General features: G+C 45.7%; 1 protein-coding gene across 1 annotated transcript; it reads right to left on the bottom strand.

Annotated features, from left to right (window-relative positions):
- Window positions 1-7442: 7442 nt before the first annotated feature.
- On the bottom strand, window positions 7443-11657 carry LOC136513278 (UDP-glucose 4-epimerase 1). Its single transcript, XM_066507270.1, has 9 exons — window positions 11126-11657; window positions 10481-10530; window positions 9603-9738; window positions 8905-9006; window positions 8575-8802; window positions 8369-8453; window positions 8133-8215; window positions 7909-8000; window positions 7443-7827 (listed from the first exon to the last, which is right to left on the bottom strand). The coding sequence occupies exons 1-9, from the start codon at window positions 11321-11323 to the stop codon at window positions 7731-7733; spliced, it is 1071 nt and encodes a 356-aa protein (XP_066363367.1). The 5' UTR covers window positions 11324-11657; the 3' UTR covers window positions 7443-7730.
- Between the last annotated feature and the right edge of the window lie 982 nt (window positions 11658-12639).

Here is a 12639-nt window from a genome sequence, read left to right as displayed (position 1 = left end):
GCGCCTGGAGAACAGCTGTCGCGGCGCGGGCGAAACGGCGGTGGTGGCACGAGGCGACGTGCTGAGGACCTCGGCGCAAGGAGGTGCGCGGACCGGCGAAGCCACAGTGTCGGCAGGATGGCTCCGGGCAGTAGGCGGAGCACGAGCGCGCGGGAGAGCAGAGAGGACGCGCGGGTGCAGCGGCTCTGGCGTCGGTGGTTGGCCACGATGACGCTGCGGCCCGGTCTAGCGCGGTACCACGGCGGTGCTCCAGACTTGGCGGCTGCGGGCGCACGACAACGGGACGAGCAGCGTGCCGGCTCTGGTCCGGCGCAGCAAAGGGGTGTGGTGCGCTCGCGGGCCCAGGCACGCAGCCGAGGAGCTCGCGCACGGACAGAGAGCAGGGCGTGCGCGATAGAGAGGAGTTGCGCGCGGACTCGGCATGGCAAACCAGCGCAGGCCAGGGGCTCGGTGCGCTTGCGCTCTATGGCCGGGCGACGGTGAACTGGAACTAAAGCGTCTCCTTACGGCAGCAGAAAAAAGGAACGGTGAGAGAGAGAGGGAAGCAACACAGGACACAGACAGAGACATGCACGAGAAATCAGGAGACAGACAGAGACCGGAACAGACCGGGTCACAGCGGAGAAAAGAAAGAAAGAGAATAGCCGGTCAACTGTACAGTGAGAGAGGTGATAGAGTGGCCTGACACATCAGAGAGGCAAGGCCAAAGCTAAAGGTTTACAACAGCGTAAAAACGGCAGCAATAAAAAATGAGACAGACACAGACAGGCCGTAGAGGAGCAGGTCAACAAGCACAGCTACACGTTCTTTATTAAAGTTACTGCCGTAACGTGCGCGTGTGTGTATATATATATATGTATGTATAGGGAGAGGCTATTCAGTAGCCGGCTACAAAATAAGTTATTCTGTAGCCACCTCCATTTACTATAATTTTATATACTAATTTACCAAAATATAAATACATATTTACGATAGTTGGGTTACTATAACACATGGGGATATTTACCATAACGTTATATTAAACCACTTAGTAAGGAGTTACTATAATCTCGTAAAATAACATAGTAATTATCGTAACTCAAAGTGGCTACAGAATAAGTTATTCTGTAGCCAGCTACAGGATAGTAGTTCTATATATATATATATATAACGGTTTACTACTTTAGTCAATTTGCAACGTCTAGACACAGGAAAATTTCAGCAAGCTCGAATTTAAATTTGATTTTATATATATCGTTCTATTTATTAATGGATTTTATTTTATTTATAAACGTTGCTTTTCATGCTTAATCTAATAGAACGAACCGTTCGTTATCGATTGGCCAGAATTGTCGTTCAGCAATTCCTAAATATTTTTACGCACTGAAATTTAACCTGGACGTTTATTTGAATCCGCGAAACTACGTCACACAGGATTCGTTTATCGCCTCAAGTACGTTTTAAATTAAAAATCCGAGAAACTCGTTTTGAAGTTTTACTTAGACCTAAATCGCGGCGCTAAATAAGATCGTAACATCGGGGGTGTTATAGCGATGTCCGAGCACCGAGGAGCGAGGAGTCCCCGACGTAGGCGGCGATGTCCGAGCACCGAGGAGCGAGGAGTCCCCGACGTAGGCGGCGATGTCCGAGCACCGAGGAGCGAGGAGTCTCCAGCGTCGCTGGCGATGACCGAGCACCGAGGAGTCCCCGGCGTAGGCGGCGACATCCGAGCACCGTGGAGTCCCCAGCGTAGGCGGCGATGTCCAAGCACCGAGGAGTCCCCGGCGTAGGCGGCGATGTCCGAGCACCGAGGAGTCCCCGGCGTAGGCGGCGATGTCCGAGCACCGAGGAGTCCCCGGCGTAGGTGGCGATGTCCGAGCACCGAGGAGCGAGGAGTCCCCGACGTAGGCGACGATGTCCGAGCACCGAGGAGCGAGGAGTCTCCGGCGTCGCTGGCGATGACCGAGCACCGAGGAGTCCCCGGCGTAGGCGGCGACGTCTGAGCACCATGAAGTCCCTGGCGTAGGCGGCGATGTCCGAGCACCGAGGAGTCCTCGATGTAGGCGACGAGGTCCGAGCACCGACGTAGCTGACGATGTCCATGCGGTATAGTGTGCCCACTTAGTCCTCGAGCACGAAGAATCCGAGTGCTGAGGAGTAACCGATGTAGCTGGCGATGAAGCACGAGCGGCGAACAGTCTGGTCAACTGGTCGACGGCGAAGTGAACATTGAGTAGAAACGACCGGCGAACAGTCCGATCAACTGGTCGGCGACAGAGTCCATGAACCAAGCGGTTCGACCAGTTGATTGGTGGAGAAGTCTGAGCACCAGGTGGTCCGATCACCTGGACGATGATCCTGCAATACAAACATGTAGAATGGGTAGTACATGATGTACAAATAAATAAACTCCGGAGAAAAATCAGCAATGGTGATGAAACGACGTATGCAGTTCGGCGATCAGTTGGCGTGAAAATATATTTATATTTAATATAAACCGCCCGACCAATTAGTGTGTAGCTGAGTCTCCAGCCCTAGCTAGTCCATAGTCCATAACGTCGAGTGCGGAGCCCGTGCACATGTAGGAGGAACAAGCGTGACAAAGGAGCCGCTGCCAACCACCCATAACGCAGAGCGCGGAGCCCGTAGCACGTGTAGGGAGGAGCCGAAGATAGGGCCGTCTCTGGAGACGTCCGAGCATCAACGCGACTGTTCGAGGGTTCGGAAAATCGTTTGGAGAGCAAATATGGAGAAAACAGTTCGGAGAAACATTGCGGTGATATATGAAGATTGGAGAATATTTAGAAGAATATTAAAGCGTGACTTAGCTTTGGACAGAAAGTCTGGTCGGCGATGTATGGCGTTATCTGGTCGGCATTGATGGCGAGCACCTGGCGGACGGTGAGTTGTTAGTGAAGACGACCTCGGAGGTGGTTCCAAGATCGGATCTGCTGTCGCACGGGCTGGTGTAGCAGCGATGAATCGTCGTCGTGGACCGGCATGGATCTCCACGAGATTGATGACGAGAACGCGTTGTTGATTTGAGGTCCATCTGGCTCGTCATGGATCAAGCGCACACCCCTACCTGGCGCGCCAACTGTCGACAGAATATGCTCGGCAGTCCACCGAGGGGTATCCCGCGATGGTAGATTTGTCGATGGGGGTGTGCGTAATCAGGAACCAGATGGTGACACAAGGCGCAGAGACAATGATTTAGACAGGTTCGGGCCGTCTGATCGACGTAATACCCTACGTCCTGTGTCTTTGGTGTATTGTATTGATCTGGACGATCAAGTAGCTTGATGTAGCCTATCCGCTAGGGGACCCCTGCCTCTCCTTATATAGTCTGGAGAGACAGGGTTACAAGGTAAGTATCATATTTGGTACTATACAATGTCTTGTGGTACACGCCGAGCAGCGTCGTGCACGTCTTGATCTTGTGGGCTGGGCCACCTCCGATAGTGCGACCCATGTGATCTGCCGTGGGTATCCAGGGGCTATACCCCCACAGGTACGCTGGCTCATGGTGAGGAGATCAATAAATGAGTTGAAAATTGAAGGTGCACATCGAACAGTTGGTGCATGAAGATATTTGGTAACCTTTTGCTGTTTAGGCTGTAGAAAGGAGACATAGGACTTGCGTAATTGTTCAAAAAGTGCTAATTAATAGGATGAGTGAAAAGAAGGAACCATTATGGTAAGAATGTAATAGGATACTGTTTGAAAAAAAGTACATCTATATGAACAAAATGGCAAAAAAAAATATAGTACACAGAACAAATAAAAATTAATAATTTAGTCGCAACAATATAACTTCGTAGGTGGATCCATGCGAGGGGCATTTTTCTTCTGCAGTTTTCCATCACTGCATGCATTGACAACAACATTTAGACACCCGGTAACGAACAATAATCAACGCCGTACTACAAATGTTGTTGTCAGCTGTGATCATTCGCGGTAACGAACAAATAGGGCATTTTTCGATCGATGCGCGCCTGTGTGCAGCAAAGTCAGGAATTTCAACTGCTACTTGGTACATCACTCTGCGTGCAAAGTGCAATATCTGAGTTATATATCACTGCCCCAGAACCAACAATCACCGCGGGTTCAAAGTCGACTTTCACTCCCGGATTTCGATTTGGAAGTGGACAATCGATAGTTGACCTTGACATTTCATTGCCGGTTTCTCACCTAGCATTAATGTCAATTATTTTCATAAAAAAAAAAAGACACCGTCCCCTCGCGCGTCGTGCCAGCTGGGTGAGGCGCGGGAAGGAGGAGAGCAGAGGGGAGATTTAGGGGAGCCAGAGATGTGCCTGTGTCCTATGCTATGCCAGGGCCACCCCATCAAGCCGTTGGCCCCGCGCGCGTCGCTAGGCCCCGAGACATGGGACCTTGAGCAGCCGGGGCCATGCCCTTTCGTTAGCAGCCCCGTGCGTGCCACGAGCACTCACAACGGCGGACCTTTACCAACTTCTTATCTTGAAGGTTTCTTTGAACTAAAACTGTGGGGAGAAAAAAAAAAAACCTCAGCGATTCAAGTTAGAGGGGACACTTACCAATAAATTATATTTAGAGAGTTTAGATATAAAATTGGTGCAGGCCCTTTTTCCTGCGAAAAGAAAATAGAGAGTTATTTTAAGGAGCTCTTGTTGATGCTCTTCCTGGATAGTACCACCCTAAAGAAAGCAAATTTTATTTAATTACAAAATGCTGACTCAGCACATTGTAAGAAAATGTTGAATCGGTATTTTTGTGTAAAAATTGTTGAATCAACAAGTCGAGCGTTATCGATTTCGGTACTCGAAATTTCTCGACCACACCCAGAATTACCAAAATTCGCAAAATTTCATCAGAATTTCACAAACAAATTTTTTAGAGACTTACAATAGTAGATATGGGTTTTCTAAGATTTTAGATCTAAACATATTAGCATGGTTTATGACTACACATGAGTAGAAGAATGTGTAACATAAACAATAGAAAATATAAGTCTAGAATTATATATTTATAGTAAATCCTCATGTATATTAGCATAATTTGAAATTTTAGATTTTTCTTTCAACCACCCAAAAATTACCCAAATTCGTGAAATTTTAATGAAAAATTTAAGCAAGTCGCCCTGAAATGATATTTTAGGGGGCTTGCTTTTCATTTTTGGCCCGCCCATTTCTGGCCGGGGTGTTTGCTTCTCTGATGCTTCACATGGTACATGTTGGCTGCTGGTGGGCTGTGACATATGCTTCGGCTTTTCTATTTCTTCTTTTTCTTTCCTTCACGTTTCTGATCTCTCTTCCCTACGTGTTGATGTTAGCAAGAGAAAAAAAAATCAGGTATCTATCTCAATTGTTGTCCCGTTTAATTCTATTTTATCTTCTTGCACAAACCATACAGTCTCCTCTTTGTAGTATTTTTTTAATATGTAGTGAATTATATCTTTATAAGATCACTAAGGGGTCTTTGGTTTCAATCGTCTCCTTGCTATAGTCACAAAAAACTAGTATGCACTACAACGCGGAGTCTGTAAATATTTTTGTAAAGCTCTTTTTTTTCTTTTAATTTTATCGTCTAATAAAATCTGTGACAAAGCATTTGCCGTTCTTTATTAAAAAAAAAAGAGAGCTCTTTCTATCTTTAAAAAAAAGGGCAAAATGAACTAGCAACAGGTGAAGTCAGTAAAGCACGTGAAAGTAGCTTCGGCTGGCTCCTCGCTACAGTGTGAAAGTAGCTTCGACTGACTTGCACCCAATAGGGCCTAAATCTCGTGCTTTTATGCTCATCGTATCCATATTTTTCTCACAGTATAAAACAACATTCTGACTATCTTACTATCTTTATACAATATGCTCAGTTAATTGGACACAGCCTGTCAGGCTGTAAACGATCGTGGATTATAAGCTGGAACAGTATTTTTTTCTCACGCCAAACCAGCCAAACCAGCCAGCAGTAAATAATCCACGATTCGGCCTAGCCAGCCGAACAGGCTGTGTGTTTGTTGGTAAAATGTAATTAATTAAATAAAAGGCTGCTATTCACATGTACTGCGGTCTATTTTAACTTTGCTCCGGTGGATCTCAGGGAGCCTGAAATGCAAGCGAATCGAAGAATCAGACAATTTCGAAATTGCTTTGCGAATTACGGTGCAGAGCAGAGAAGAGCAGAGCAATTTGGAAGGATTTTAGTTGCGCCTTCTGGTTCCAAGGATTTTGGTGAGGCTTATTTTGGAGCGGGAAAAAGTCTACTTAACCCCCCATCTATCATATTTGGTCTACTTCACCCCCAACTATGAAATCGTCTGTTTTACCGCCTGAACTATCTAAAACCGTCTGTTTTACCCCCTGGGCGGATTTTCAGCGGTGGTTCTGCTACAGTAACAGCGGTTTGCTACAGTACGGTGGTTTGCTATAGTACCCGTGGTTTTGACTTTTCTTTTTTTCGGTGAATTTTTGAAAAATCATAGTAAATCATAGAAAAATCATAAAATGAAAAATCTAATTTTATTGGACTCCACATGAGTAGATCTACATAGTGAATATATAATACGGTATACTTTAGTATAAAATTTTTACTGTAGCCTTAGATTAATTGGAAAATCTAATTTTGTCTGTAATTAATTGGAATAATTCATAGCTGCAGCTTCTATGGTCCAATTGTGGTGAAATTTTTATGGTACGCTAATTATTGTATGCTTGAACTATAGTAAAAATTTCGTACTCACTGGACTATGTATAACTTAGTTATAGATAAATTCTAATTAATTACAGACAAAATTGGATTTTCCAATTAATCTAAAGCTACAAAAAAAAATTTGTACTAAAGCATACCGTATTATATATTCACTGTGTAGATCTACTCATGTGGAGTCCAATAAAATTAGATTTTTTATTTTATGATTTTTCTATGATTTACTATGATTTTTCAAAAATTCACCGAAAATAAATAAAAAAAGGAATTCAAAACCATGGGTACTGTAGCAAACCACTGTTACTGTAGCAAGCCTGTTGTTACTGTGGCAAAACAGCCGCTGAAAAACCGCCCAGGGGTAAAACAGACGGTTTTAGATAGTTCAGGGGGTAAAACAGACGGTTTCATAGTTGGGGGGTGAAGTAGACCAATATGATAGGTGGGGAGGTTAAGTAGACTTTTTCCTTTTGGAGCGCATGGATTTTACACGAGTTTTGTTTCATAGTAGCAGCTCTGAGCTGAGACTTGAGAGATCACGCAGGGACACGTTAATATTTGACACCTATGACAGTGAACCAGAAGCTCACGACAGCAACGAGCCAAGAATATCGTATCATTGAGTGGATATCAGAGACAGGCACAGTCAGGCACATGTTATATGTGTATATATTCTATAATTAGATATGCATGAGGTTTATTTCTTTTCTAGGGCAACCAACCATGGAGTAATATCAGACAGGCCTAATAATCAAATAATATACCATATACGAACGGTAAGGTAACAAAAGAATAACAACAAGATGAATGGATGGGATGGGACCCATCACCCCCTACTCCTCCCTCTTCTTATATATACAAAATGAAGAAACGAGGCCCATCGCATCATCACCCGTCGGATTAGTATAGATAATAATTATAATAATACTCAGCAGGCTCCTTAATACGATGACTGACTATATATATACAACATATGTATGACGAGTTACTAATAATGCTAGTAAGTATATATAGGCTGCAGCATCTCAGTTTGCTGCTTTCTACTACTGCAGGATGGATGGATGTGTGATTCAGTTGCTCTTGTCCGGTGATCCAGCATAGCCGTAGGGGTTCTTGCTTGCCCAATTCCACAGATCTCTGCACATCTCCTCGACCCCGTACATTGCCCTGCAAGATTTCCATATTGTTCTCGTTAGGATCGAGCGATGCCATGCGGAACCCATCAACCAGTACCAGCAGCATACTTACTTCCATTTGAGCTCTTTCTCTGCCTTGGCAGTTGCCGCATAGACGATCTCTGCGTCTCCAGGCCTTCGCCCAGCAAACACCAGAGGGATTTTCTGTATAGGCAGAATCAGCCCGTCAGTCAATCAGTTGGTCGGGAATCAATCATCAATGTATAGTAAGTTAGTAACTGAACATCATTCAGCAAAGACATGCATGCATGATGGTTTAAATATATGAACTTCTACCTTCCCAGAAACCTTCTCAAATGCAGCCACCATTTCCAACACTGATGTCCCCTTTCCTGTCCCCAGATTGTATACTTCACACCCTGGATGCATTACAACCAACAGATTAGTATATTTTATCATTAGCAAGCTTCATCTGTTTGCTTGAATACGCAACAGCTGAGTTGTCTGGTGTAATTTAGAATTAACAACAACTGGGAGCCAGTGGTGAAGTAGCAAGAATGTTTCTTGTTTACCTATTTTGTCGGAGTCTTCATAGAGCTTCCTCAGGGCTGCTATGTGGCCGTCAGCCAGGTCAACAACATGGATGTAATCACGCACCTGCCAGTTTTATATAGATATGATTTTTTTTCAGTAACGAGCTGAGTTTCTGAACTCCCTAATTAAGTACATAGAATTAGACAATAACAGAGCAGAAGCAAGCAATAGAGTACGCACGTACCCCAGTTCCATCCTTTGTGTTGTAGTCGGTTCCATAGACCGTGAGGTGAGGCAGCCTCCCAACAGCGACTTGCTGAACATAGGGCATCAGGTTGTTTGGGACACCGCAGGGGTCTTCGCCGATGTATCCGCTTGGATGAGCACCAACAGGGTTGAAGTACCTGAGCAGTATGATCTTCCAATCAGGGTCTGAACGGTGGACATCGCGGCAGATATCTTCAATCACAAGCTGCAGCACCGTATCATCATATATTATGTAATCAATTGATGATCATTAATAAACCACAGAAAGCAGTATTTGTCCAAGATTTTTTTTAAGAACAAAAGGAACCTTGGTCCGTCCATAAGGGTTGGTGGCGCAAAGTGGGAATTCTTCAGTGCATGGCACTTCCTTGGGCCACCCATAGACAGTTGCAGATGATGAAAACACCAGCTGTGATGACAAGGAAGCATGTTCAGTTAGCCTCCAGACACAATGATGCATGATGCACACATTTTACTCAGGCTCCTGATGTATTAATGCGAGGCACTGAATCTAAGTTGAAATGACAAATGAGGGCTCAAGTACTATGAACAATTATGTGCTTGTAGCCTTGTAGCAAGGATGGTCATTTTGCAGTTCGTGGTCCGTATTGTACCGGGGGAAAAAAATATCATTGCAGAGCACTGGCCCAAGAGCCAGAAAACGCTAGACGAAAGGATGGCCAGGACACAAGCAGCAGAATCTGGGACCATCACATTGAAGATTTTGTCACGGATGGCATGCATGCGTGCATGGCTAGGCTTCTCCATGACATAAATTTACAATAAAAGCAAGTTGGTCCAGAAGCAAGCTAGGGCACCGGTATGGTATCCTGTGAGCCCCAGCAAGGCAAATGCAGATGCAATGGAAAGTAGGCGGTGTCAATAAAAGCAAGCTGTAAAGCAAAGCAAAAAGAAAAAGAAAGAGTGAGTGCCCGAAATTGCAGGGCCAGCCAGAGAAGATGGCTTGGTCGATCCGTCTGGAACAAGAAACAAGTATGTTGTTACCTTCTTGCAGCCATGTGCAGCCATCACCTGAAGAAGGGTGATGGTGCCGATGAGGTTGTTGTCGTAGTAAAGCAGGGGCTTGTGCACGCTCTCGCCAACAGCTTTGAGCCCAGCAAAGTGAATGACAGCCTCAAACCTGCGGCCGCAGTTGGAAGTAGGCGTGATAAGTCAGGGAACGAAGGGAAATCGTCAATATTTCAATGACCAACAATAGCTGCCCCGGCGGTGCCGAGAAAGTGAACATCAGAGACAGCCGAGCTAAGGTGAGCTGTGGTTTGCTGTGAATGAATCAAGACATGCAGCACAAGAACTCGATGGAAACAGCTTGCTTTCCAGCAGGGCTGGAACCTTAGACTAAATCCAATTATATTCTATTGACACCTATGGGAATGCAAGCAAAGCGGTAGATTCGGCAGGCAGGTACATAATATAGTACTAATATAAAACTAGTGGCATAGTACTATACAATAAAACTAACAGCAGAGGTGAATAAAACTACGAGTACTGCAAATCATTAATGGTTGGTTTGAATCCCAAGGCACCGTTTGGATGCGGGAATTTTTGACGAAATGCTACTGTAGCATTTTCGTTGTTATTTAGTAAATAGTGTCCAATCATAGTCTAATTAGGCTTAAAAGATTCGTCTCGTGGATTTCGTCTAAACTGTGTAATTAGTTTTATTTTTTATTTATATTTAATACTTCATGCATGCGTCTAAAGATTTGATATGACGGAGAATCTTGAAAAATTTGACATTTTAGAGTGGAACTAAACAGCCCCAACTCAACTCCCAGCTGCAAATCATTATTACAGAGCTAGTCCTGCTACAAGTGGGAAGGTAAAATGGAAGGGGACAGCAGCGTTGTGGGCTACAGTACCTGTGGGACAGGAAGATGTCCTCCAGAGCGTGCCTGTCGCGAAGGTCAACCTGCAGTGCAGGGTGGGGGGCACAGGCATTATTTATTTTATTTATTATGCTATGATGAGAAGTCCAGTTTAAGTGTATAGTTTAGCGCGCATAATGCAGGACATACATATAGTAATACAGGAGAACTATGGGTGGCGTGACCCACCCACCTCAACCCCTACCCCGATAACGGCCATGGACTGACAGCTAGAGCTCGATGTGCACTGCTCTGTTGTAAACCCAAGCTGTCTCCGTGTGTGTGTGTGTGTTGATGTTGGCAGGAAATCAAATCAAATTATGAATGAAAATAAAAACTATACTCTACTAGGCAGGCAGGTTCAGGCTCAGAGGCTGCGGATGGGAAGGAAAGAATGATTGATATTAAACAAATAATGGAATGGAAAGGAAGGGAATCGAATCCCATGCATCCCAGCAATGCAATCCACTGATTCTTTCTTCTGTCTGTCGAGTCGAGAGGCGAACATCCAATCCAATCCAAACAACGGAAACTAAAATCCATCTCACGGGCAGCAGCACAGCACAGCAGGAGGGTGATGAGATGACAAGACAAGCCAGGCAATGGGATTTGGAATTTGCAGGATGGATGGATACCTACCTTGTGGAAGACGAGGTTGTTGGCGCCGTTGTGGCCGGCGAGCTCGGCGACGCGGACGAGGGCGACCTCGGAGGCGTTGTCGAGGTTGTCGACGACGACGACGCGGAAGCCCTGTTGCAGCAGCTGCAGCACCGTGTGGCTGCCGATGTACCCGGCACCGCCCGTCACCAGGATGGCCCGGAGCACGGCGGACACCATCGTCGTCCCCTTCCTTACTTTTTGCTTCCTACCTTCCTTCCTCGGATGGGATTGGGATGCCTCGCCTCGCCTGCTAATTAACTTAGTCCTACTCAAATCTCCTCTTCTCCACTTTGGAGAGGATTGAGAGGTATGGGCGGCGACCGGCGGAAGAGGAGGAAGGGAGTTGCCGGTGGCCGGCGTTGACGATTGTGTTGGGTATCAGAGAATGAAGGAACGGATGAAACCCGGATCGGCTAGACTAGACTGCACTGCCGTGTCCGTGTAGCCTGTTCTATTTGGAGGGAGGAGCTATGGGGGGATGGTTTTGCTTGGCAAACCGCTCCGGCGCAACTCCATCTCATATATAGCCGCATTGGCATCGCAACCGCCCGGACCTAGGGTACTGCTACGTGGGATGGTTCATGCTCAGTGCAGCCTAACACCTAGGTGTTACCTGCATGATCAAGAGCTCATTTTCATATCTCTTTTATTAAAATATAAAAAATGCTTAGAGTTAACTTATGAGCCAATCATTACGGGTGCCTTAGAGTCAGGCTCGTTTGAATTTATCAGCCGGCTTATCAGCTAGAATCTACAATATTTTTCTCTAAAAAAACAGCTAAACCGACTATAATACCAGCCGAAAGCCGGCAGTGGTGCAGCTTCTTCGGTTCAGCTACACAGTAATAAATTGTACTCCGTGCATACAACATGTAGGGTTTGACGGCATGAGCAGCCAATCAGGCATGTCCGTGTGGAAACATGTGAGAGGTGGGTGATGTTCCATGGATACGGGGGAACGTGGTACGTTTTGATAGGACAAAGTAACGCCCGACGGATGGATGGCGTCCGGCCAGGTAGCAACGGGTTGACAATAATGCATGGGCGGTGGTGGTGCCCCGGTGATGCACGCAGATTAACCTGCTGCTCAATGCGTGTGAACTGAAACCTGCGTTGCAGATTACCAAAAGCAGATAAGATATGGATGACAGGATGAGGCGTGTGGATTAATTGTATTTTGGACGGCAAGGCAAGGCAGGGCTCGATGGCGAAAGGGAGGAAATTTCTATGGAGAGTCAGCAATCAGATTGGTTTGGATGGAGATGAAAGCGATATGATGGGATTGGAGGAGAGGAGGAATTCATCATATATTGCATGTTCGCTGATTGGTTTCTGGGCTGGTTTGGGCTGGCTGGAGCTGGTTTGTTGTGAAAGGAAAATACTGTTGGCTGGCTGATTTGGGCTGGTTGAAACCAACAAGCGAACGGGATGATTGATTGATTCATGGGACATGCATGCATATCGATCGGCATCATCAGCATGAAAACGGTTTG

This window comes from Miscanthus floridulus, chromosome 16 (assembly GCF_019320115.1).
Source record: "Miscanthus floridulus cultivar M001 chromosome 16, ASM1932011v1, whole genome shotgun sequence".
NCBI classification, from domain to species: domain Eukaryota; kingdom Viridiplantae; phylum Streptophyta; class Magnoliopsida; order Poales; family Poaceae; genus Miscanthus; species Miscanthus floridulus.
This window is presented reverse-complemented; position numbering and strand designations above follow the sequence as displayed.

Coding starts and splice junctions, on each gene's coding strand:
- LOC136513278 (XM_066507270.1), bottom strand. CDS start 11,323: ATGGTGTCCGCCGTGCTCCGGGCCATCCTGGTGACGGGCGGTGCCGGG. Junction 9,007..9,602: donor CTGCACATGGCTGCAAGAAG/GTAACAACATAC, acceptor TTGTCATCACAG/CTGGTGTTTTCATCATCTGC. Junction 8,216..8,368: donor TGAAGACTCCGACAAAATAG/GTAAACAAGAAA, acceptor TAATGCATCCAG/GGTGTGAAGTATACAATCTG.